Here is a 26312-nt window from a genome sequence, read left to right as displayed (position 1 = left end):
GTGGCCTGTTGTCAGAACCGTGTCGTAGCACAATAGATTTTTTAATTATTTAACAACCAGTTGTTGAAACTTCAACATTTATATCTAATTGGCTTTATGTATATTGAAATCGTAGGAAACAGTGATTAAGGAGAGTACAAGTTTAAGATTCAGGATATTTAAGCCTCTGCCTCATCACTTCTGACCTGTTACACCTGTAAAACTACTGATTCTTCCAAATACTCTAAAGCAAATCTAGATATATCTAGTTAACAAATCTAGAAAAATCTCTGTAAAAAACAACAAAAATGGTTGATTTTCAGTGCTTACGAATTGAAAACAAAATTAAAATGCAGTTTGTAGTTGTACTGCATCTCAGAACCATATGTACATCAATATATAACGTTCATGACTTAAATGTACAGACATGTAGCTGACATGTTGAGAGAACGTTAAAGTAACGGTGATCAATAACAATCATGGTTTGTGCCAACTGTAGGGGCGTGCTTAGGCCCGATTTAAGCTTGTCTATTCATTCTGTTGGGAGAACTGCTACTCGATAGACGTAAGTGTTATAGCTCTGCTAAGAAATTGTTTCTCAACCAGCGAACGTGGTAAAGTTGTAAAGTTGTTATTGCAATTAATTGTTTTGGCTATTATGCCAATTCATTTTTCTTATTACAAAGTATTTGTTTTTCACTCTTTTGTCTATTCATATTGTCATTATTAATGCTGCCCTTTTGGGCCTTCTTTTTGGGAAAACAAAAATTCCCATCACACAAACTACATCTCCAACACCTCCTGAGAGTTTTTCTACCTATGTCAACCGCTCTTGTACATCTCTCTTTAACACGCATGCACAGGGGAAAACTACCTGCAGTTTCTAGCCCCAAGCCGGTTTCAAGGTTCCCCTCATCACCTTTATATTATTTTAGATATATTTCTCTTATTTTAGATATTTTTCATGATATTCAAGAGTAATCTGGAAATGTGTTGAAATATCAAAGTTAATTTCGCAGACCCTATGCAATGCCGTCACGGACCACCAGGGGGCCGCGGACCCCTGTTTGAAAACCCCTGCTCTAAAGTCATAATTTCAATATGTTATCAAATATGTTTTAGTGGTGATATTATAAAGCATCCAAAGTCCCAGAATCTGTTATTTGTTTTATTTTGAGAACACACGATGCAAGGATCTGAAACAAGACAACAACATGTGCACATCATTTTTAAAAATTATCAATAAAATAATCTATCAGGATATCTTCAACCCCTCAAATTGACCATGTAGAGCTACTGCCTTCCATCTTCTATCATCAGTATTAATCTGGCTCTACAGGCAGATGTGTCTTGTACTGTTCAAGCTGTTGCTTTTCCCTCCTTGTTCTTCCATTTCCTGCCCTCACTGTTTGCCCTGTCAGTAGCTGTCTATCAGTGCACTTATATCTCAGTATACTGGGGCCATTATATAAAAGACAACCTGTACAGCATCCATTTTAGAGCATGAATGAAGAGATTCAGTTGCTGCTTGATAATCAATGATGTTTTCTGTCTGCATCTGCTCAGGCTGCCTCTGCACAAAACCACACAAGACGGCAAGCTGGAAACACCGAGGAGGATTCTGTCAACTACGCTCCTCTGAACTTTAAGAATAATCTGAAGTGAGAATTTAATCTTTGTGTTACAATACCAGAACAACAAAGTCGTTATTAATCAGCACATGTCATGTTGATATTTGTTTTTCAAGGAAGAAGCAAAGAAAGGTGGAAGAAGACTCTGTGTATGCGAAGGTGTCCAAGCCAACACGAGTTAAAAAGGTCAGGAACCGTGACCTCTCATTTCTTTATATCAGTCCGTATATTTTGCTATTAGGTGAATTTAATCCAGAAATTGTAGCACAAATAAACTTTAAACTACCTTCACTCTCATCCTAGAATGAACCAGAGAGCCTGCGGGACTATGACGACATTAGTGATGCAGCTGCACGTGCACCAACATCTCCAAATCTATTTGACGACCACACCAGTGAAGGTGAAGTGGAACTGAACTTTCCACAGGTGAGATTCACAGCGACGCCCCGACGTCAGACGACCAACAGAGACTCCAGCAGCTCAGAAGAAGAAGAGAGTCTTTACTCTAACGTCAGGATTTGACCTGAGATGTTCTCGTCCTGCTTTTTACAGCTACCTCGGGCCTGAGGAAGTTTATATTCACAATAAGTCATCACAGAGAGTCTGAAGAGTTCATGTGTTAAACCGTGTTGCCATTTGGAGTATTTTAAAACAAGTTAGCAAGAAGGCACAGAAGTTACATTACTGAGCTTAAATATAATATACCAATATTTAAAACTGTTAATTAAAGGTTCTGGAGAAAATAGTGAACAAAGCTAAATGTGAGGGATAAACGGTTAAAATCCTTATTTTGAAACTTAAAATGCAAAATTATTGTATTAATAACTTTTTATATAATCTATATATATATAAATGACATGCAGTTAGATAAGAAATGCTGAGAATCACTGCTGAATGTTTTTTTTGTGCTTTCCAGTGTTGTGAACTTAATCCAAACCCACACACCTGAAATGTAAATATCCTGTTGCTCAAAATAAAATGAAATATGTTGGAACAAATGATGAACTTTAAGTTTATTGACATTATTGTGGGATTTGTGAACATGTCACAGTGTGAAAGAGTTTCGGGAACATGCATGTACACACAAAATGCATTTTGTCAAGAAAGCACATTATTTTGTGATGCATTTCTATCAACGGACCATTTAAACCTTAAATTACGTCTTGAAAAAGAACACATGCATGTGAGCAGGCACGTGCACAGATTTCGCCCCGACATGCTCGGCGGCGCTCACTAGAGACAGGGAGAGAGATACTGACAGACAGACAGACAGACAGGCAGAGAATTTAAAGGCAGTTTTACTGTTCTACTATTTATTTATTATTATTATTTTTAATTTCATAAATAATTTTGGCAATGGGTGCCCTTTTTTTTGGTTTGAGCACCTGCCGCCCAAAATGTCTATGCACGTGCCTGCATGTGACTGAGGTGTAATGTTTCTAAATGTCTTCTTACAGTTTTTCACAATTGTTAACACACGTTTTTCAAAACAATAACGGCTTTCTCAAAACTGCACACAGACAACTAAAAACCTCACACACAAAATGATAAACCTGACACTCCCTTTGCAAGATGACTCTTTGCCATCAAATCTCTTAACTGTTCACAAAATGGAACTTGTGTTTTCATTTGGTACACACAGCCATATTTTCAAATGACACACACATACCATTCATTGGGAACACACAACTAAGCATTTGCTTGCACACTATCAAGCATTTACAGCACACTGAAGTGAAAAATTGAAAACACAATCATCAAAGTGGAACACACCATATGAATGAATGAGCCATTTCTCCTTTTGTAAAATGTCTCAGTGTAGGCCTACTTTTTTCATAGTCAAACATAAAACAACACACAAATATGCAGCATAAAAAGGTTTATTTCGGTACACACAGAGAACAGAACTGTAAATCGGCCTACTCAACCCCCCCCCTCCCTCACAAAAATTACAGTTTTTCACAATTGTTAACACATGTTTTTCAAAACAATAACGGCTTTCTCAAAACTGCATCCAGAAAACTAAAAACCTCACACACACAATGCTGACACGCCTCGACACTCACGTCGCCACAGGCCTCCTCCATGGCCTGGAGCAGTGGGACCCGGTCCTGTGGGTTCCGTTCATATACCTTCCACCTCCAAGGGATTCAGGAAAGGAGAATAAGGTGGAAGGTATAGAATGGAAATATGTGGGTGGTCCTGGAACCACTCCCGCACTTGAAAGCTCACATTGTCCCGGATGACAACGTGATTGATCCACTGTGGGTCATCTGTCTGGTCAGGTGGTACCAGCAGGTCATGCAGGCCATCCAGGAAGACGAGGAGACGGGCAGCGTTATAGGCCCCTAGGTGGGTGTGACGGTGCAAGATCCCATGGTGATTTATTGCAGCACACATTGTGATGTTCCCACCACGCTGGCCGGGGACCTCAACAATGGCCCGCTGGCCAATGAGGTTTCTGCCCCGTCACCTCCTCTTCACCAGGTTGAATCCCACCTCATCAATAAAGATGTACTGGTACAACACATGAGGTGTGTCGTGCTCCTGGATCAGCATGAGAATGCAAGTTACAGTATGGACACAGAGAGGTCAACACAGTGGGCTACAGTGAGACACTGTAGAAAAGGAACAATATTGGATTACAGGTACAATACATGCATGTGTCAGTGCTGAATGTTGGTACTTATAAGCACAAACTCTCACCATAACTCCTTGATGCTGTCTGTTCCGTTCTAATGGGACCCTGAACACTTGTTTCATCAGCATGGCATTCCTATGAAGAATACAGTCCAATGACGGTCTGGACGTTTCTAAATGTAGCATGGTCAGCCAGGATCCTAGTTTTTATTTGTCTGAGTGTGATAGAGTTGTTCTCACGAACCATATCTATAATTTCAGTTTCCTGTTCGGCTGTGTAAATGCAGTGAAATTGCTCAACAGACCTGAATGTTTAGAGATTTGAATATTTGTGTGTTGTAGGTTGATGCTTTGAGATTTTACTTGAGAAGTGTGTGCAACAACTGAACATTGTGTGTAGTGTTTTGACAACAAGGTGATGTGTAATTGACATCAGAGTGTAAAGAAGGAAAGTCAGAGTCTAATGCAGATAAGGGAGTGTGAAGTAGTGCCAAACTGGGTCGAGCGATTGGTACATGAAGTGAAGGTTGTGCAAATTGTGCAGAATTTTCGCTTTTTGTGTGTTAACAACTGAGAAAACTAATTCCTGTCTCAAACTTGGCCTACAGAACCAGTCTGAACTGGCTCGGACAAACGGCCTTAGTTCTTCTATATAAGATCCTTGCATTTGACTGTTCTCCATCTTCACTGAGATCCCTGTGACTCTCTTTATTGATCCTTTCTGCAGAAAGCTCCTATTAAAATACACAAAGACAAATATGGTGTTCCAGCCTCTTACACATCACAGTGTGTAAAAGCCTGTCGATGTGCACAGGAAAAACATTTCTCAGAAGTGACTTCCTTAAACTGTTGAGTGTGATAATTGGGGAGTAGACAGAAAAGCAACAAGAGCAGAAGTCACTTCAGAGCAGAAACAGAGAGAGAGGGAGAGAGAAAGGTAAAATACAACATTTAACTAATGCTTGACTTATATAATGTTCTGAACTGTAAAGGTTTATGTAACCATCTTTGCCACATTCCTGGCTTTGCTGGTGAAGTGAAGGTGTGAGATGTAAATCGATTCAGAGCTGCTGCTTGTTCTTGTAAAAGAGCAACTCAAGGAAAATCTGAACAGGCAGCATCCTTTATTAAGACGATGATTTCGATGGTAGACTGTCCTCTGGTTCCGTTACTGTATGTTCTGTGTCAGGTTCGTTGGAGGAAGAAGAAGAAGAAGAGATGTTTGTTCTCATCTGGGCGACTCTGCTTTTCTCTGTGAGAGTCAGCGATGCTGAGACAGGTATTCACTTTTTATTTTACTTAAACGCCAACTTTATAGTTATGAAGAAAATAGGTGGAAATAGTTTGCCATTAAAAAGATTTGCTACTGACAAGGTTTAATTTGGGATTAGGATTTCAACTATACATTTGTTTTCCAAAGTATTATACGTTGATTATTGGAATTCCTCTGTGTCGTGTTTGCTGACAACATTTCATATATATATATATATATATATATATCACCTGCACGGTCCTCTTCCAAGGACACGTGAGCACAGAGGAGACTGCGACTCTGAGTGTGAGCTGTGAGTAGAACTACTTCATTTCTGATTGGCTGAATTTTACAAATGAAACTTTGTGCTTTAACCACATTATATGACTGTGAAACGTTTGTTTATCTATCGTAGATGTGACGGAAGTCAGATTAACCCAAAATGTGTTAGTGAGGGCAAGACTCTGACTCTGAAGTGCACTGTTGAAGGTTTCCTTCCATCGCGGATCACGTGGACTAAAGTTTTTGACCAAAGCAGCAGAAATGGAACAGGAACAACTCTGCGGAAAACCACAATCAATGACTTGCTCTATTAAAAGAAGAAAGAGGAACTGCCACTCTCTCTATCTTTAATGTCACAGCAGAGGTCAGGGCTCTTGTTTCAAAGGCTTTGTCCCCCCAACTTTTTCTTAGTACATTAAATCGTATGGGCTGGACTGATGAAGAGGAGTTCAGGAGCTTCAAGAGAGGAGCTCCCTTTACCACAGATTGTTGGATCTTTTGCTCTAGATAACTTTTACATTGACAAGAAACCTATATAACACAGACTAGAGGGGAGAACAACAATAAAATCATAATGTCCCTTCTTTAAAGAAGATTCTGCTTCCTCTCTACAGACCCGCCCACTGAACCTATACTGTCTATGAGTTCTGAGGTCACAGAAGGTCAGACCATCACCATCAGCTGCACTGTTGAAAGTTTCCCACAGTCAACTCTCACCTTGATGAGGATCAACACAAATAATCAGGTTGAAATAATCCCTGAAAATAATCTTAATCCACGACCCATCAACTCTCTCTCCCACACGTTTACTGTGACTTCAGCCGAAGCTGGCTGGTACTTCTGCCGTGCCCAGAACACTGAGGGCTCAAAGGACAGCAAGCAGCAGGAGTTGGTGGTGAAATGTGAGTGTTTCAGCTGCGGCTTTTTTTTTCAACCAAACAGATCAAACCAAATCTTCCTTTAAAAAATCTGTTTATGCAAAAGTAGCTTTTCTCATGTACTTTTTTATCAACTATTATGTCTGACAGTTGAAACAATAGCACCTGAGAAATGAATGACCTAAACTAAATGTCTCTATTTGATTAAGTTCTGTATAGCTTGGAAAATATGAATAAAGTACCAGACCCTATATAAAGTCATTTAATCTATAAATTATCAATAAAAATGATCCAGTAATGTTACGTGGTGCCACTCTGCCACTTAATGAATTCTCCTGATAAACTACTGTGCTGCTTATTTAAATTATGAAATCAGGGCCTATACTTGTAATGGAGTATTTTGTACTGCGATTTTTCGACTTTCTTCTACTATTCAACATGACTTAAGTGTCCTGTTGTCATAACTTGATTTATTTAAATAGCTCTTCTAAAAACAACGTTACAAAATGCTTCCGATATAACATATATAGTAACAACACATCAAAATATGAAGATACATTTAATAACAATTAAACATTTCTCAGATTCACCTGGTCTTGATGTGAAGGAAAATGTGTTGTTGACACTGAGGGAAGAAAAACAATAAAATCATAATGTGCCTTCTTTAAAGAAGATTCTGCTTCCTCTCTACAGACCCGCCCACTGAACCTCTACTGTCTATGAGTTCTGAGGTCACAGAAGGTCAGAGCATCACCGTCAGCTGCACTGTTGAAAGTTTCCCACAGTCAACTCTCACCTTGATGAGGAGCAATACAAATACTCAGTCTTTAAAAAGCACTGAAAATAATATTTATTCACGACCCATCAACTCTCTCTCACACACGTTTACTGTGACTTCATCCGACGCTGGCTTGTACGTCTGCCGTGCCCAGAACACTGAGGGCTCAAAGGACAGCAAGAAGAAGGAGTTGGTGGTGACATGTGAGTGTTTCAGCTGCGGCTTTATGTTTTAAACAAACAAATCAGACAAAATCTTCCATAAAAAAAACTGTCCATGCAGAAGAAAAATCTTCTGATGCATTTTCTCAGTGATCCATTTTTTTCATAAATTTTTACTTCTGATAGTTGAAACAACAGCACCTCAGGAATTTATAACCGAAAGTATTTAAATCTCAGGGCTCTTGTTTCAAAAGCTTTGTCCCCAAACTTTGTCTGCATGTATTGTTTTAATTTGAATTCTGAACTAAAATCTTCTGCATAGTATTCACAATATTACATTCTTAGTGGACCGTCACTCACATAGCAAGTGTCTTGGTCCAGATTTGTCCTGGGCCAGGAGAAGACCAGAAGTGATGGATCATTTCCTGAAGTGGCCCACATCCGTGTGCTATCTGGGTTGTGAATTAACCTTAAAGAATCTTCTGCTTCAGATTCAGCTGTTGTTGAGATAAAGGTCATTTCACTTGGGTCCTTTTTCCAGATAAGCCGAGGAAGACGAGCATTTCTGTCAGTGGCTCTTCTGATAACCAAGTGAAAGTTGGTGGTTCTCTCACGTTAACCTGTGTCACCGATGCCAATCCTGCCCCGAGGACTTACTCCTGGTCCCGCAGCAAAAACCAACAAACTGACTCTTGGTGGAAGAACACAAACAGACGAGAGCTGAGTTTAACAATAAAAAGAGCAGATGAAGCTTGTTACAGCTGCAGAGCCTCAAACCTCATTGGTAGAGGGGATGAGAGTCAACCAGTGTGCATACAAGTACTGTGTAAGTACTATGATGTTTCCGATCATTTTTATGTAATTCAAATACTTTGATCATCTGCTTCCAGCTTGTGTGTGAAATGTCAGCCTCTGCTCTCGCTTTAAACTACTGTGCTGCTTATTTTAATTATGAATTCAGAGCCTACACTTGTAATGGAGTATTTTTGCTCTGCGATATTTCTACTTTTACTTAAATCTATGTAATTCATCCACCAGAGTAAAATATAATTATGTTGATATGAAGCCTTGTGACTCCCAGTAATTATACGGTTTCTTATAGTATACATTTTGGTTTCATGCAATGTTCTATTTTCACAGGTTTGCATGATATTGTGATCCCTAATCCACTGTCTCCAAACTTACCTTGATTTACATCCTGATGAAACTAAAAAACATATATTCTTCAGGGTCATTCTATATTATAAAGACCATTATATTGGACAGTGGTTAAATCTGACAGTTCTCTGTTTTCTATATCTTTGGTTACTGCAGACAGTCCCAACCATGTGACAGTTCAAGCCAATCCTGGTCTTGATGTGAAGGAAAATGTGTCGTTGACACTGAGCTGTTCTGCTGAGTCCAACCCACCAGTGAGCTCTGTCACCTGGAGGAAGACGACTGATGGGAGAGAGGAAATCATCCAACAGACTCAGACTCAGAGCTTCAGGGTGAATTCAGCCAGTCCCTCTGACAGTGGACTGTACAGCTGTGAAGCCACCAATGACATTGGAAGTGGAAAGTCACAGCCAGCTGAGGTTAAAGTCAGATGTGAGTAGAATGATGCACTTGTGATGGTGAATGGATAAACAAGGAGGATATATTCTACATTACTGCGTATAAAGTAAATACTGATCAGACGTGCTGGTTCCAAAAAGAAGAAAACATTACTCCACAATATGATGTCATTCAAAATAAGGTTTAGCAAACCTGATCAGAAATAAGTAAAAAAATTGAACACTTACCTAAAATCAGTGGCTGTTAGGGTTAACCCTTTGCTAGGAAGAGAAATTGCTGAGAGAAAAATTGAAAGTTTCATCAGGAGAATCTAAAGCCAGTCTGTTTTATCTTTTATTGTTTCAATGCCCATTAACTGGTGCGAAAATACGTTTCACATTCTTCTCAGTCTGGTTTTAAAGAGCAGCAATAATGTCACTTCACTTGTTGTGTTATTCATGTTTGATCTTTGATGATGTTCAGAAAATGACGTTGTCTTTTCTCCTGAATTTCCCGGCTAGTTTCTCCAAAACACACACACATCACGCAGTCGGCAGAGAAGCAGGAGCTTGACGGGAGGAGCTCCGTGATGCTGAGCTGCTTCAGTCACAGCTTTCCCCCAGTCCAACACTACTCATGGTACAGGAAGAGTCAGGGAGAGGAGAGGATGGAAATTGTGTCCAAGCATCAAAACCACACAGTGTACTCAAACCAGTCAGGAGTCTACTACTGCGTCGCACAAAATGAAATAGATCAAAGTTTGTCTGATCCCGTCCATCTGTTTGAACGTGAGTGAATTTCAAGACCTTATAACTGTGTGTTTTATTGCTCAGGAGACATGTGGGAGGTTTATATCAGATCATGTTTTCTGGTTGTCTGTCCATACGTCCTATGTTTGTGAACGTGACATCTCCAGAAGGTCTTGAGGGAATTTCTTTAAACTTAAAATGTAAATGTTCAGTGTGATTCAGGAATGAAATTATAAGAATGTGGAGGTTAAAGGTTTAGATTGTGTCCTCACAAAACTGTGAATTCACAAAGCATACTTTTGCCTTGTAAAAGCAATACCCACGTAACGCCTTGAGGGAACAAACACACAATTAAACTCAAGGAGTTAGTGATTTGATTTGGCAGTCAAAGGTCAAAGGTCAAGGTCAAAAGCGGCCTCACAAAACACGTATTTTGTCCTCTTGAAAGTCATTTTACAAAACCGCCTTTAGAGAAATTCCTCAACTTTCAATGAGAACTCAAAACTGTGAAGTGATTAGATATCAGTGGTCAAAGGTCACAGTGGCCCGGTGAATCTTGGTTGATGGAAGTAAACAACTACAGAATAGTATTTCTAGTTCAGTCTTAAATAAATATCTGCACAAGGAATAAAGTTGAAACTAATTCTCCATGTTCACAACTCAGTGTCTATATGATGCTCTCTCTCTTCTGACCACAGGAGACTATCTGGAGAACCTGAGGTTCCCCATTGTTGCTCTACTTCTCCTGATGATTATCAGTGTAATTGTTGTAAATTTAAGGTGAATGAATAAGAAGTGCATTTGATCAAATTCAATAAATACATTTCAGAGATGGTCTGCCTTGTTTTACCACATCATGTCCCTCTATGTTTTCAGATACTGGAGGAAATCTGTTCAACAAGGGACAACAAACATCAAATCCACTTCTGGTTTTTCGGTAATGACACATTTGTTTAAACTTAAAAATCTATTTCTAATGGACTATTTGTATATTGGAAATCATAGCAAACAGTGATGATGGAGAGTACAGTTATAAGATTCAGGATATTTAAGACTCTGCTTCATCACTTCTGACCTGTTACAGCTTTAAAACTACTAATTCTTGTAAATACTCTAAATGATGTCATAATTTCAATAATATGTAATCAAATATGTTTTAATGGTGATATTACAAAGCCTCTAAAGTTCCAGAATGTTTTGTTAATTTTATGTTAAGAACACAAGATCCAAGGATCTGAAACAAAACAACATGTGCACTTTAGATTTTAAAATGATATATAATAATCTGTCAGGATATTTACAACCCCTCAAATTGACCATGTAGAGCTACTGCCTTCCATCTTCTATCATCAGTAATAATCTGGCTCTACAGGCAGATGTGTCTTTTACTGTTCAAGCTGTTGCTTTTCCCTCCTTGTTCTTCCGTATCCTGCCCTCACTGTTTGCCCTGTCAGTAGCTGTCTATCAGTACACTTCTATCTCAGTATACTGGGACCATTATATAAAAGACAACCTGTACAGCATCCATTTTAGATCATGAATGAAGAGATTCAGTTGCTGCTGGATAATCATGTGGTTAGAGGAAACAAAACTCATCAGGAGATGAAACCTCCCCTTCACCCATTTATTCTGTGCAACAAACAAAACAATTAAATCAAGAAAAATGTCTGTAAGTCCTAAAAGAATCAGATGTGAGTCTTGTATGAACTTTATTGTGACTTACATCCAGAGAGTGTCACTCAAATAATCTATAAACTACCTCCGCTCTCATCCTAGAATGAACCAGAGAGCCTGCAGGACTATGATAACATTAGTGATGCAGCTGCACGTGCACCAGCATCTCCAAATCTACTTGACGACCACACCAGTGAAGGTGAAGTGGAGCTGAACTTTCCACAGGTGAGATTCACAGCGACGCCCCGACGTCAGACGACCAACAGAGACTCCAGCAGCTCACACCAAGATGAGAGTCTTTACTCTAACGTCAGGATTTGACCCGAGATGTTCTCGTCCTGCTTTTTACAGCTACCTCGGGCCTGAGGAAGTTTATATTCACAATAAGTCATCACAGAGAGTCTGAAGAGTTCATGTGTTAAATCGTGTTGCCATTTGGAGTATTTTAAAACAAGTTAGCAAGAAGGCACAGAAGTTACATTACTGAGCTTAAATATAATATATCAATATTTAAAACTGTTAATTAAAGGTTCTGGAGAAAATAGTGAACAAAGCTAAATGTGAGGGATAAACGGTTAAAATCCTTATTTTGCAACTTAAAATGTAAAATTATTGTATTAATAACTTTTTATATAATCTATATATATAAATGAAATGCAGTTAGATAAGAAACGCTGAGAATCACTGCTGAATGTTTTTTTTTGTGCTTTCCAGTGTTGTGAACTTAATCCAAACCCACACACATGAAATGTAAATATCCTGTTGCTCAAAATAGAAAGAAATATGTTGGAACAAATGATGAACTTTAAGTTTATTGACATTATTTTTGGATTTGTGAACATGTCACAGTGTGAAAGAGTTTCAGGAACATGCATGTACACACAAAATGCATTGCGTCAAGAAAGCACATTATTTTGTGATGCATTTCTATCAACGGACCATTTAAACCTTAAATTACGTCTTGAAAAAGAACACATGCATGTGAGCAGGCACGTGCACAAATTTCGCCCCGACATGCTCGGCAGCTCTCACTAGAGACAGGGAGAGAGATACTGACAGACAGACAGACAGACAGACAGACAGGCAGACAGGCAGAGAATTTAAAGGCAGTTTTACTGTTCTACTATTTATTTATCATTATTATTTTTAACTTCATAAATAATTTTGGCAATGGGTGCCTTTTTTTTTGGTTTGAGCACCTGCCGCCCAAAATGTCTATGCACGTGCCTGCATGTGACTGAGGTGTAATGTTTCTAAATGTCTTCTTACAGTTTTTCACAATTGTTAACACACGTTTTTCAAAACAATAACGGCTTTCTCAAAACTGCACACAGACAACTGAAAACCTCACACACAAAATGCTAAACCTGACACTCCCTTTGCAAGATGACTCTTTGCCATCAAATCTCTTACCTGTTCACAAAATGGAACTCGTGCTTTCATTTGGTACACACAGCCATATTTTCAAATGACACACACATACCATTCATTGGGAACACACAACTAAGCATTTGCTTGCACGCTACCAAGCATTTACAGCACACTGAAGTGCAAAATTGAAAACACAATCATCAAAATGGAACACACCATATGAATGAATGAGCCATTTCTCCTTTTGTAAAATGTCTCAGTTTAGGCCTACTTTTTTCATAGTCAAACATAAAACAGCACACAAATATGCAGCATAAAAAGGTTTATTTCGGTACACACAGAGAACAGTACAGTACTGTAAACCGGCCTACTCAACCCCCCCCCCCTTCACAAAAATTACAGTTTTTCACAATCGTTAACACACGTTTTTCAAAACAATAACGGCTTTCTCAAAACTGCACACAGAAAACTAAAAACCTCACACACACAATGCTGACAGGCCTCGACACTCACGTCCAAGATGACAACGTGATTGATCCACTGTGGGTCATCTGTCTGGTCAGGTGGTACCAGCAGGTCATGCAGGCCATCCAGGAAGACGAGGAGACGGGCAGCGTTATAGGCCCCTAGGTGGGGATGACGGTGCAAGACCCCATGGTGATTCATTGCAGCACACATTGTGATGTTCCCACCACGCTGGCCGGGGACCTGAACACTGGCCCGCTGGCCAATGACGTTTCTGCCCCGTCGCCTCCTCTTCACCAGGTTGAATCCCACCTCATCAATAAAGATATATAAGATGTACTGGTACAACACATGAGCTGTGTCATGCGCCTGGATCCACTGACACAGACAGCATGAGAATGCAAGTTACAGTATGGACACAGAGAGGTCAACACAGTGGGCTACAGTGAGACACTGTAGAAAAGGAACAATATTGGATTACAGGTACAATACATGCATGTGTCAGTGCTGGATGTTGGTACTTACAAGCACAAACTCTCACCATAACTCCTTGATGCTGTCTGTGTTCCGTTCTAATGGGACCCTGAACACTTGTTTCATCCACATGGCATTTCCATGAAGAATACGGTCCAATGACGGTCTGGACGTTTCTAAATGTAGCATGGTCAGCCAGGACCCTAGTTTTTATTTGTCTGAGTGTGATAGAGTTGTTCTCACGAACCATATCTACAGTTTCAGTCTCCTGTTCGGCTGTGTAAATGCTGTGAAATTGCTCAACAGACCTGAATGTTTAGAGATTTGAGTATTTGTGTGTTGTAGGTTGATGCTTGTAGATTTTACTTGAGAAGTGTGTGCAACAACTGAACATTGTGTGTAGTGTTTTGACAACAAGGTGATGTGTAATTGACATCAGAGTGTAATGAAGGAAGTCAGAGTCTGATGCAGATAAGGGAGTGTGAAGTAGTGCCAAATTGGGTCGAGCGATTGGTACATGAAGTGAAGGTTGTGCAAATTGTGCAGAATTTTCGCTTTTTGTGTGTTAACAACTGAGAAAACTAATTCCTGTCTCAAACTTGGCCTACAGAACCAGTCTGAACTGGCTCGGACAAACGGCCTTAGTTCTTCTATATAAGATCCTTGCATTTGACCGTTCTCCATCTTCACTGAGATCCCTGTGACTCTCTTTGTTGATCCTTTCTGCAGAAAGCTCCTATTAAAATACAAAAAGACAAATATGGTGTTCCAGCCTCTTACACATCACAGTGTGTAAAAGCCTGTCGATGTGCACAGGAAAAACATTTCTCAGCAGTGACTTCCTTAAACGGTTGAGTGTGATAATTGGGGAGTAGACAGAAAAGCAACAAGAGCAGAAGTCACTTCAGAGCAGAAACAGAGAGAGAGGGAGAGAGAAAGGTAAAATACAACATTTAACTAATACTTGACTTATATAATGTTCTGAAATGTAAAGGTTTATGTAACCATCTTTGCCACATTCCTGGCTCTGCTGGTGAAGTGAAGGTGTGAGATGTAAATCGATTCAGAGCTGCTGCTTGTTCTCCTAAAAGAGGAACATCCGAACAGGCAGCATCCTTTATTAAGACGATGATTTCGATGGTAGACTGTCCTCTGGTTCCGTTACTGTATTTTCTGTGTCAGGTTTGTTGGAGGAAGAAGAAGAAGAAGAGATGTTTGTTCTCATCTGGGCGACTCTGCTTTTCTCTGTGAGAGTCAGCGATGCTGAGACAGGTATTCACTTATTATTTTACTTATATGCCAACTTTATAGTTATGAAGAGAATAGGTGGAAATAGTTTGCCATTAAAAAGATTTGCTACTGACAAGGTTTAATTTGGGATTAGGATTTCAACTATACATTTGTTTTCCAAAGTATTATACGTTGATTATTGGAATTCCTCTGTGTCTGGTTGCTGACCTCATTTCATATATATATATATATATATATATATATATATATATAACTGTGTAAAACTGACAGATTCACATGTTCTATTTTTTTTTAAGTAGCCTTTCTTCTTTTTTGGTATATTTTAAAAGTTTGAATAATCTCTCTCCCTGTTTTTCTCTTAATGTTTGCATTAACAGGTTCTTCAGTGTGGGGGAAAACAAGTTGTCCGGTGACAGTTTACTGTATCACTCTAGTTGAAGGAGAAATAACAGCTGAGGCCGGACTCTGTGTCGTGATACCATGCTCCTTCACTGTTCCTGAGGATATCGAAGTCTTACATATAGTTTGGTTTAAATGTGAATTGACTGAAGGGAACTGTGGTGGTGGAGACATGATTTTCCACAGTAACACCTTCAGCGATCAGGTTCAGTCGGAGTTTAAAGGACGAGTGTCACTGCTGGAGTCTGATGTGAGCCAGAAAAACTGCAGCATCATCATCAATGACCTGAAGGAGTCGGACTCTGGAACATATCAACTCAGAGTTAAAGCTTCACCGAGTGAAGATTCATTTAATTTCCTCCAAAGAGTAACTGTCTCTGTTAAAGGTATGAACCATCCTGCTGTATGACATGTTTGGTGTTTTGGGGCCATAGGCTGCAAATAAACATGAACGACACTTCTCCATTTCCTTCTGTTGTACAAAATACGTGTGATGCCACGTTGCACTTTTGGTGTCAAAGTTTGCACAGTAGAGATTTTGTGATGTAGAGTGGTGTCAAAGTCCCATCAGTACATGGGCTCAACCGATTGTAAGACCAATTAAAAGGTTTCATCCCGTTACAGAGGCTCACACCAAAACATTTATTAGAAACAAACTTTCTGAAGAATTTGCAATTTAACAAACATCAGTGTGATATGATCTCCTGGAAGTGACGGAAACAGTTCTTGTAAAAAAGTTCATTTGAGGTGAAGTTTGAGTTTTTGATCCATGTCCCATTTACTAACATGGAGGTGGCAACCACCAGAGGGTGATCAAGGGAATTTGGCTTCACTTTAGTGGAGCTGTCATGTCGTCCATCTTTATTCACAGTCTATGGGTGGGACATAAAGTAATTTTGGACGTTGTTTAGCTGATGCAGATTCCTATTGTTGCCCCATTTAAAAAAATGTGAATGAAGTGAATGATGACGTTCTGATCTGACTCCATTCATGAACTGGTCTCCCATCAGGTCTGAGTCAGAGGCCCACAGTGATGATTCCACCTCTGACTGAAGGACAGCCGACCACACTGACCTGCACTGCTCCTGGTCTCTGCTCTGGATCTGAACCTACATTCACCTGGAGGTGGCGAGGAGGAGGAGAGAGCGACGCTGACCTCACAGGAAACATCACGGCCTTCAAAACTGAGAACGTGACTGAGTTCGCTAAGAGACGCAGCTCGACTCTGTCCTTCTCCCCTTCAGCTAAACATCACGGAACCAACATCACCTGCACGGTCCTCTTCCAAGGACACGTGAGCACAGAGGAGACGGCGACTCTGAGTGTGAGCTGTGAGTAGAACTAGTTCATTTCCTAGGGGGGTTATTTTTACAACAAGAAACTTTGTTCTTAACCACATTATATGACTGTATAACGTGTGTTTATCTATCGTATATGTGAAGGAAGTCAGATTAACCCAAAATGTGTTAGTGAGGGCGAGACTCTGACTCTGAAGTGAAGTGTTGAAAGTTTCCTTCAAACGTTGATCAAGTGGACTAAAGTTTCTGATCAAAGCAGCAGAAATGGAACAGGAACAACTCTGCGGAAAACCACAATCAATGACTTGCTCTATTACAAAGAAGAAAGAGGAACTGCCACTCTCTCTATCTTTAATGTCACAGCAGAGCTCAGGGCTCTTGTTTCAAAGGCTTTGTCCCCCCAACTTTTTCTTAGTACATTAAATCGTATGGGCTGGACTGATGAAGAGGAGTTAAGGAGCTTCAAGAGAGGAGCTCCCTTTACCACAGATTGTTGGATCTTTTGCTCTGCAGAACTTTTACATTTACAAGAAACTTATATAACACAGACTAGAGGGAAGAACAACAATAAAATTATAATGGGCCTTCTTTAAAGAAGATTCTGCTTCCTCTCTACAGACCCGCCCACTGAACCTATACTGTCTATGAGGTCTGAGGTCACAGAAGGTCAAACCATCAGAGTCAGCTGCACTGTTGAAAATTTCCCACAGTCAACTCTCACCTTGATGGGGATCAACACAAATAATCAGTCTTTCAAAATCGCTGAAAATAATCTTAATTCACGACCCATCAACTCTCTCTCCCACAAGTTTACTGTGACTTCAGCCGTGCCCAGAACACTGAGGGCTAAAAGGACAGTGAGTGGGAGGAGTTGGTGGTGAAATGTGATTGTTTCAGCTGCAGCCTTTTTTTTCAACCAAACAGATCAAACCAAATCTTCCTTTAGACAATCTATCTATAAAAAAGTAGCTTTTCTTATGTATTTTTCAGATAGGAAGGTTCTAAAAAGAAGAGAACATTACTCCACAATGTCAAAAACAACACAGGGTTCTTTTCACTATTGTTTAAATTAATTCATTCATTAAACTTATCCAACATTTCTTTTAACTGAAAACGTCTATTTCAACATGACTAAAGTGGTTGTTGTCATAACTTGATATATTTAAATAGCACTTCACAAAACAACGTAACAAAGTGATTCCCAAATTACAAAAAAAGAATAAAAACTAGAAGTATGTAAATTATAGAGCGAAGTAAGATAAAAGTATTAGTTTTAGTTTTAAGCTACTCAGGGTGTTGCAGAGCTTCAGGGTTCTTATTTCTAAAACTCTGTTCCCAAACTTTGTCTTAGTACAAAAGCTTTGTTTATTATTTATCGACATTTAAAGTCGTTTATACTTCAAAAATCTATTTCAGATAGACTTTTTGTACAAATCATTCAATATAACGTTTAGCAAACCTGCTAAAAAATAAGTATAAAAAAAAGGAACAGTAACATTAAATCAGTGGCTGTATTTTTTTTCAAAGAGAGATTGTTGAGAAAAAAATTGATAGTTTCACCAGGTGAATCTGAAGCCAGTCTGTTTTATTCTCCCATTTAAAGTTTCACATTCTTCTCAGTCTGGCTTTAAAGATTTGTTGTGTTATTCATTTTTGATATTTGATGATGTTCAGAAAATGACGTTGTCTTTTCTCCTGAATTTCCCGGCTAGTTGCACACACACACATCACGGAGTCGGCAGAGAAGCAGGAGCTTGACGGGAGGAGCTCCGTGATGCTGAGCTGCTTCAGTCACAGCTTTCCCCAAGTGCAACACTACTCATGGTACAGGAAGAGTCAGGGAGAGGAAAAGGATGAACTTGTGTCAGAGCATCAAAACCACACAGTGTACTCAAACCAGTCAGGAGTTTACTACTGCATCGCACAAAATGAAGTAGATCACAGTTTGTCTGATCCCGTCCATCTGTTTGAACGTGAGTGAATTTCAAGGTCTTATAACTGTGTGTTTTATGCTCAGGAGACATGTGGGAGGTTTATATCAGATCATGTTTTCTGGTTGTATGTCCATACGTCCTATGTTTGTGAACGTGACATCTCTAGAAGGTCTTCAGGGAATTTCTTTAAACCTTAAATGTAAATGTTCAGTGTGATTCAGGAATGACATTTTAAGAATGTGGAGGTCAAAGGTTAAGATTGTGTCCTCACAAAACTGTGAATTCACAAAGCATACTTTTGCCTTGTAAAAGCAATACCCACGTAACGCCTTGAGGGAATAAACACACAATTAGACTCAAGGAGTTAGTGATTTGATTTGGCAGTCAAGGGTCAAAGGTCAAGGTCAAAAGTGGCCTCACAAAACACGTATCTTGTCCTCTTGTAAGTCATTTTACAAAACCGCCTTTAGAGAAATTCCTCAACTTTCGATGAGAACTCAAAGATGTGAAGTGATTAGATATCAGTGGTCAAAGGTCACAGTGGCCCGGTGAATCTTGGTTGATGGAGGTAAACAACTACAGAACAGTATTTCTAGTTCAGTCTTAAATAAATATCTGCACAAGGAATAAAGTTGAAACTAATTCTCCATGTTCACAACTCAGTGTCTATATGGTGCTCTCTCTCTTTTGACCACAGGAAACTATCTGGAGAACCTGAGGTTCCTCGTTGTTGCTCTACTTCTCCTGATGATTATCAGTGTAATTGTGGTAAATTTAAGGTGAATGAATAAGAAGTGCATTTGATCAAATTCAATAAATACATTTCAGAGATGGTCTGGATTGTTATACCACATCATGTCCCTCTATGTTTTCAGATACTGGAGGAAATCTGTTCAACAAGGAACAACAAACATCAAATCCCCTTCTGGTTTTTCGGTAATGACACATTTGTTTAAACTTAAAAATCTATTTCTAATTGATTATTTGAATATTGGAAATCATAGCAAACAGTGATTATGGAGAGTACAGTTATAAGATTCAGGATATTTAAGCCTCTGCCTCATCACTTCTGACCTGTTACAGCTGTAAAACTACTAATTCTTCTAAATACTCTAAATGATGTCATAATTTCAATAATATGTAATCAAATATGTTTTAATGGTGATATTACAAAGCCTCCAAAGTCCCAGAATGTTTTGTTAATTTTATGTTAAGAACACAAGATCCAAGGATCTGGAAAAAAACAACATGTGCACATTAGATTTTAAAATGATAAATCTATCATGATATCTCCAACCCCTCAAATTGACCATGTAGAGCTACTGCCTTCCATCTTCTATCATCAGTATTAATCTGGCTCTACAGGCAGATGTGTCTTTTACTGTTCAAGCTGTTGCTTTTCCCTCCTTGTTCTTCCATATCCTGCCTTCACTGTTTGCCCTGTCAGTAGCTCTCTATCAGTGCACTTATATCTCAGTATACTGGGGCCATTATTTAAAAGTCAATCTGTACAGCATCCATTTTAGAGCCTGAATGAAGAGATTCAGTTGCTGCTTGATAATCATGTGGTTAGAGGAAACAAAAATCGTCAGAAGATGAAACCTCCCCTTCACCCATTTATTCTGTGCAACAAACAAAACAATTAAATCAAGAAAAATGTCTTCGAGTCCTTAAAGAATCAGATGTGAGTCTTGTATGAACTTTATTGTGACTTACATCCAGAGAGTGTCACACAAATAATCTATAAACTACCTCCCCTCTCATCCTAGAATGAACCAGAGAGCCTGCAGGACTATGAAAACATTAGTGATGCAGCTGCACGTGCACCAACATCTCCAACTCTATTTGACGACCACACCAGTGAAGGTGAAGTGGAACTGAACTTTCCACAGGTGAGATTCACAGCGACGCCCCGACGTCAGACGACCAACAGAGACTCCAGCAGCTCACACCAAGATGAGAGTCTTTACTCTGACGTCAGGATTTGACCCGAGATGTTCTCATCCTGCTTTTTACAGCTACTTCGGGCCTGAGGAAGTTTGTATTCACAATAAGTCATCACAGAGAGTCTGAAGAGTTCATGTGTTAAATCGTGTTGCCATTTGGAATATTTTAAAACTAGTTAGCAAGAAGGCATAGAAGTTACATTACTGAGCTTAAATATAATATATCAATATTTAAAACTGTTAAAATCCTTATTTTGCAACTTAAAATGTAAAATTATTGTATTAATAACTTTTTATATAATCTATATATATATAAATGACATGCAGTTAGATAAGAAATGCTGAGAATCACTGCTGAATGTTTTTTTTGTGCTTTCCAGTTTTGTGAACTTAATCCAAACCCAAACACATGAAATGTAAATATCCTGTTGCTCAAAATAAAATGAAATATGTTGGAACAAATGATGAACTTTAAGTTTATTGACATTATTGTTGGATCGTGAACATGTCACAGTGTGAAACAGTTTCGGGAACATGCATGTACACACAAAATGCATTGCGTCAAGAAAGCACATTATTTTGTGATGCATTTCTATCAACGGACCATTTAAACCTTAAATTACGTCTTGAAAAAGAACACATGCATGTGAGCAGGCACGTGCACAGATAGACAGTGGTGCTCAAGCACCGGCCCTTTTGCACTGGATGAGAAAAGTGCCCCTTATGCTGGAGCCCAATTTTTTCTTCATTCATCAATAGTTAAAAATAAAAAATACTCTCTCTGTCATAAATTTCCCCAAAATTTGTTTTGATATCTGACGGGGCATTTATTTGAGTTCTTGTCAGAATTTCGCCCCGACATGCTCCGCGGCGTTCACAAGAGAGAGGGAGAGAGATACAGGCAGACAGACAGACAGACAGGCAGGCAGACAGGCAGACAGACAGACAGACAGACAGACAGACAGACAGACAGACAGACAGACAGACAGACAGACAGACAGACAGACAGACAGGCAGATAAACAGGCAGACAGACAGACAGGCAGACAGGCAGGCAGAGTATTTAAAAGCTGTTTTACTGTTCTACAAATTAGACAAGTTCAGTAGTTTTGGTTCATTTAAAATCGTCATTATTGAAAAGAAGGTAGGTCTTAAGTTGAGCTACCGGACAGTCTGGTGAGATATATTGTGGTATATTATTAGTGTAATGCTGCTTATGCTTCAACTCTGTCAGTTGGCCTTGTTTTGTCTGTTTTTGCCTGTTATTCATTTATTTATTCAATTTGATAATTTGAGTTAGTTTGTTAACAAAAATAAATATATAAGTTGAAAATATCCTACTGTGTTTTTTATTTATTATTATTATTTTTAATTTCATAAATAATTTTGGCAATGGGTGCCCTTTTTTTTGGTTTGAGCACCTGCCGCCCAAAATGTCTATGCACGTGCCTGCATGTGACTGAGGTGTAATGTTTCTAAATGTCTTCTTAATTTGTTGGGTCTCATAGACTTTTCAGACATAAAATCCACACTGGTCTCTCCTCATGTCCTACTGCATTGACTGTGAACCCAAGAGCAAGACAGGCTTCATCGTACTTTCTGCAGAGGGGCTGAAGAGCCGCAGGTATGCCTCCGCGCCCCACCGGTGGGGGGCGCCAAACAGTTTGAGAATCACTGGTATAGTCCATGAGATCTGTGTTAAGAGGTCTCGCTTACGTGTGGTGAGATTATTATTTGATGTCTGCTGTCTCTTAAGATCAACAGATGGCCGGGCATCTCAGACCAGTTCCAGTTGTTCACCACCTCAACAAAGCACCAGCAGCACCAGCAGCACCAGCAGCAGCCCCAGCCCCCTTTTGTTCATTCATCCGTTGCCCATGATTCTCTTTCCCTGGGTTATTAGGGCCCGAGCACGACAGTGCAAGGAGCTGTTATTACAGTTTTTCACAATTGTTAACACACGTTTTTCAAAACAATAACGGCTTTCTCAAACTGCACACAGACAACTGAAAACCTCACACACAAAATGCTAAACCTGACACTCCCTTTGCAAGATGACTCTTTGCCATCAAATCTCTTACCTGTTCACAAAATGGAACTCGTGTTTTCATTTGGTACACACAGCCATATTTTCAAATGACACACACATACCATTCATTGGGAACACACAACTAAGCATTTGCTTGCACACTATCAAGCATTTACAGCACACTGAAGTGAACAATTGAAAACACAATCATCAAAATGGAACAGACCATATGAATGAATGAGCCATTTCTCCTTTTGTAAAATGTCTCAGTGTAGGCCTACTTTTTTCATAGACAAACATAAAACAGAACACAAATATGCAGCATAAAAAGGTTTATTTCGGTCCACACAGAGAACAGTACAGAACTGTAAACCGGCCTACTCAACTCCCCCCCTCACAAAAATTACAGTTTTTCACAATCGTTAACACACGTTTTTCAAAACAATAACGGCTTTCTCAAAACTGCACACAGAAAACTAAAAACCTCACACACAAAATGCTGACAGGCCTCGACACTCATGTTGCCACAATCCTCCTCCATGGCCTGGAGCAGTGGGACCCGGTCCTGTGGGTTCCGTTCATATACCTTCCACCTCCAAGCTGAAAAGAATTCCTCAATGGGATTCAGGAAAGGAGAATAAGGTGGAGGGTATAGAATGGAAAAATGTGGGTGGTCCTGGAACCACTCCCGCACTTGAAAGCTCACATTGTCCCGGATGACAACGTGATTGATCCACTGTGGGTCATCTACCTGGTCAGGTGGTACCAGCAGGTCATGCAGGCCATCCAGGAAGATGAGGAGACGGGCAGCGTTATAGGCCCCTAGGTGGGGATGACGGTGCAACACCCCATGGTGATTCATTTTAGCACACAGTGTGATGTTCCCACCACGCTGACCGGGGACCTCAACAATGGCCCGCTGGCCAATGACGTTTCTGCCCCGTCACCTCCTCTTCACCAGGTTGAATCCCACCTCATCAATAAAGATGTACTGGTACAACACATGAGCTGTGTCATGCTCCTGGATCAGCATGAGAATGTAAGTTACAGTATGGACACAGAGAGGTCAACACAGTGGGCTACAGTGAGACACTGTAGAAAAGGAACAATATTGGATTACAGGTACAATACATGCATGTGTCAGTGCTGAATGTTGGTACTTACAAGTACAAGCTCTCACTGTAACTCCTTCATGTCTGTGTTCCGTTTGAATGGGACCCTGAACACTTGTTTCATCCACATGGCATTCCTATGAAGAATACGGTCCAATGTAGAGAGGCTGAGGGTCTGGACGTTTCTAAATGTAGCATGGTCAGCCAGGATCCTAGTTTTTATTTGTCTGAGTGTGATAGAGTTGTTCTCACGAACCATATCTATAATTTCAGTTTCCTGTTCGGCTGTGTAAATGCGGTGAAATTGCTCAACAGACCTGAATGTTTAGAGATTTGAGTATTTGTGTGTTGTAGGTTGATGCTTAGAGAATTTACTTGAGAAGTGTGTGCAACAACTGAACATTGTGTGTAGTGTTTTGACAACAAGGTGATGTGTAATTGACATCAGAGTGTAATGAAGGAAAGTCAGAGTCTAATGCAGATAAGGGAGTGTGAAGTAGTGCCAAATTGCGTCGAGCGATTGGTACATGAAGTGAAGGTTGTGCAAATTGTGCAGAATTTTCGCTTTTTGTGTGTTAACAACTGAGAAAAACTAATTCCTGTCTCAAACTTGGCCTACAGAACCAGTCTGAACTGGATCGGACAAACGGCCTTAGTTCTTCTATATAAGATCCTTGCATTTGACTGTTCTCCATCTTCACTGAGATCCCTGTGACTCTCTTTGTTGATCCTTTCTGCAGAAAGCTCCTATTAAAATACACAAAGACAAATATGGTGTTCCAGCCTCTTACACATCACAGTGTGTAAAAGCCTGTCGATGTGCACAGGAAAAACATTTCTCAGCAGTGACTTCCTTAAACGGTTGAGTGTGATAATTGGGGAGTAGACAGAAAAGCAACAAGAGCAGAAGTCACTTCAGAGCAGAAACAGAGAGAGAGGGAGAGAGAAAGGTAAAATACAACATTTAACTAATACTTGACATATATAATATTCTGAAATGTAAAGGTTTATGTAACCATCTTTGACACATTCCTGGTTTTGCTGGTGAAGGGAAGGTGTGAGATGTAAATCGATTCAGAGCTGCTGCTTGTTCTCCTAAAAGAGGAAAATCCGAACAGGCAGCATCCTTTATTGAGACGATGATTTCGATGGTAGACTGTCCTCTGGTTCCGTTACTGTATGTTCTGTGTCAGGTTCGTTGGAGGAAGAAGAAGAAGAAGAGATGTTTGTTCTCATCTTGGCGACTCTGCTTTTCTCTGTGAGAGTCAGTGATGCTGAGACAGGTATTCACTTTTTATTTTACTTATATGCCAACTTTATAGTTATGAAGAAAATAGGTGGAAATAGTTTGCCATTAAAAAGATCTGCTACTGACAAGGTTTAATTTGGGATTAGGATTTCAACTATACATTTGTTTTCCAAAGTATTATACGTTGATTATTGGAATTCTTCTGTGTCGTGTTTGCTAACCTCATTTCATATATATATATATATATATATATATATATATTTTACACAGTTTTATATATATATATATATATATATATATATATATATATAAAACTGTGTAAAACTGACAGATTCACATGTTCTATTGTTTTTTAAGTAGCCTTTCTTCTTTTTTGGTATATTTTAAAAGTTTAAATAATCTCTCTCCCTGTTTTTCTCTTAATGTTTGCATTGACAGGTTCTTCAGTGTGGGGGAAACAAAGTTGTCCGTTGACAGATTACTGTATCACTCTAGTTGAAGGAGAAATAACAGCGGAGGCCGGACTCTGTGTCGTGATACCATGCTCCTTCACTGTTCCTGAGGATATCAAAGTCTTACATATAGTTTGGTTTAAATGTGAATCGACCAAACAGAGATGTGGTCATGGAGACATGATTTTCCACAGTAAAACCTTCAGCGATAAGGTTCAGTCGGAGTTTAAAGGACGAGTGTCACTGCTGGAGTCTGATGTGAGCCAGAAAAACTGCAGCATCATCGTCAATGACCTGAAGGAGTCGGACTCTGGAACATATCAACTCAGAGTTAACACTTTACCGAGTTCAGGTTCATTTTCCAAATTCTCCCAAAGAGCAACTGTCTCTGTTCAAGGTATGAACCATCCTGCTGTATGACATGTTTGGTGTATTTGGGCCATAGGCTGCAAATAAACATGAACAACACTTCTCCATTTCCTTCCGTTGTACAAAATACGTGTGATGCCACGTTGCACTTTTGGTGTCAAAGTTTGCACAGTAGAGATGTTGTGATGTAGAGTGGTGTCAAAGTCCAGTCAGTTCATGGGCTCAACCGATTGTAAGACCAATTAAGATGTTTCATCCCGTTACAGAGGCTAACACCAAAAAACGTATTAGAAACAAACTTTCTGAAGAATTTGCAATTTAACAAACATCAGTGTGATATGATCTCCTGGAAGTGACGGAAACAGTTCTTGTGAAAAGTTCATTTGAGGTGAAGTTTGAGTTTT

The 26312-nt window shown here is 39.5% G+C and overlaps 2 protein-coding genes across 2 annotated transcripts; both read left to right on the top strand.

Annotated features, from left to right (window-relative positions):
• The first annotated feature begins 15046 nt into the window (after nt 1-15046).
• Nucleotides 15047-26312, top strand: LOC128450091 (sialic acid-binding Ig-like lectin 12). Its single transcript, XM_053433540.1, has 2 exons — nt 15047-15142; nt 25526-26312. The coding sequence occupies exons 1-2, from the start codon at nt 15082-15084 to the stop codon at nt 25957-25959; spliced, it is 495 nt and encodes a 164-aa protein (XP_053289515.1). The 5' UTR covers nt 15047-15081; the 3' UTR covers nt 25960-26312.
• Nucleotides 15508-20002, top strand: LOC128450089 (sialic acid-binding Ig-like lectin 14). Its single transcript, XM_053433536.1, has 4 exons — nt 15508-15906; nt 16531-16851; nt 18531-18791; nt 19450-20002. Exons 1-4 carry the CDS (start codon nt 15693-15695, stop codon nt 19533-19535), a joined length of 882 nt encoding a protein of 293 aa, XP_053289511.1. The 5' UTR covers nt 15508-15692; the 3' UTR covers nt 19536-20002.

This window comes from Pleuronectes platessa, chromosome 10, assembly GCF_947347685.1.
Source record: "Pleuronectes platessa chromosome 10, fPlePla1.1, whole genome shotgun sequence".
NCBI classification, from domain to species: Eukaryota; Metazoa; Chordata; class Actinopteri; order Pleuronectiformes; family Pleuronectidae; genus Pleuronectes; species Pleuronectes platessa.
Note: the sequence above shows the minus strand (reverse complement) of the source record. Positions and strands in the feature narration are given on the sequence as shown.

Bases quoted from the DNA above. Each gene is read 5' to 3' on its own strand.
- LOC128450091 (XM_053433540.1), top strand. From the start codon at position 15,082: ATGTTTGTTCTCATCTGGGCGACTCTGCTTTTCTCTGTGAGAGTCAGC. The intron at 15,143-25,525 runs GTATTCACTTAT...TTGCATTGACAG, and splicing joins AGTCAGCGATGCTGAGACAG to GTTCTTCAGTGTGGGGGAAA.
- LOC128450089 (XM_053433536.1), top strand. From the start codon at position 15,693: ATGATTTTCCACAGTAACACCTTCAGCGATCAGGTTCAGTCGGAGTTT. The intron at 16,852-18,530 runs GTGAGTAGAACT...TTTCCCGGCTAG, and splicing joins GGCGACTCTGAGTGTGAGCT to TTGCACACACACACATCACG. The intron at 18,792-19,449 runs GTGAGTGAATTT...TTTTGACCACAG, and splicing joins TCCCGTCCATCTGTTTGAAC to GAAACTATCTGGAGAACCTG.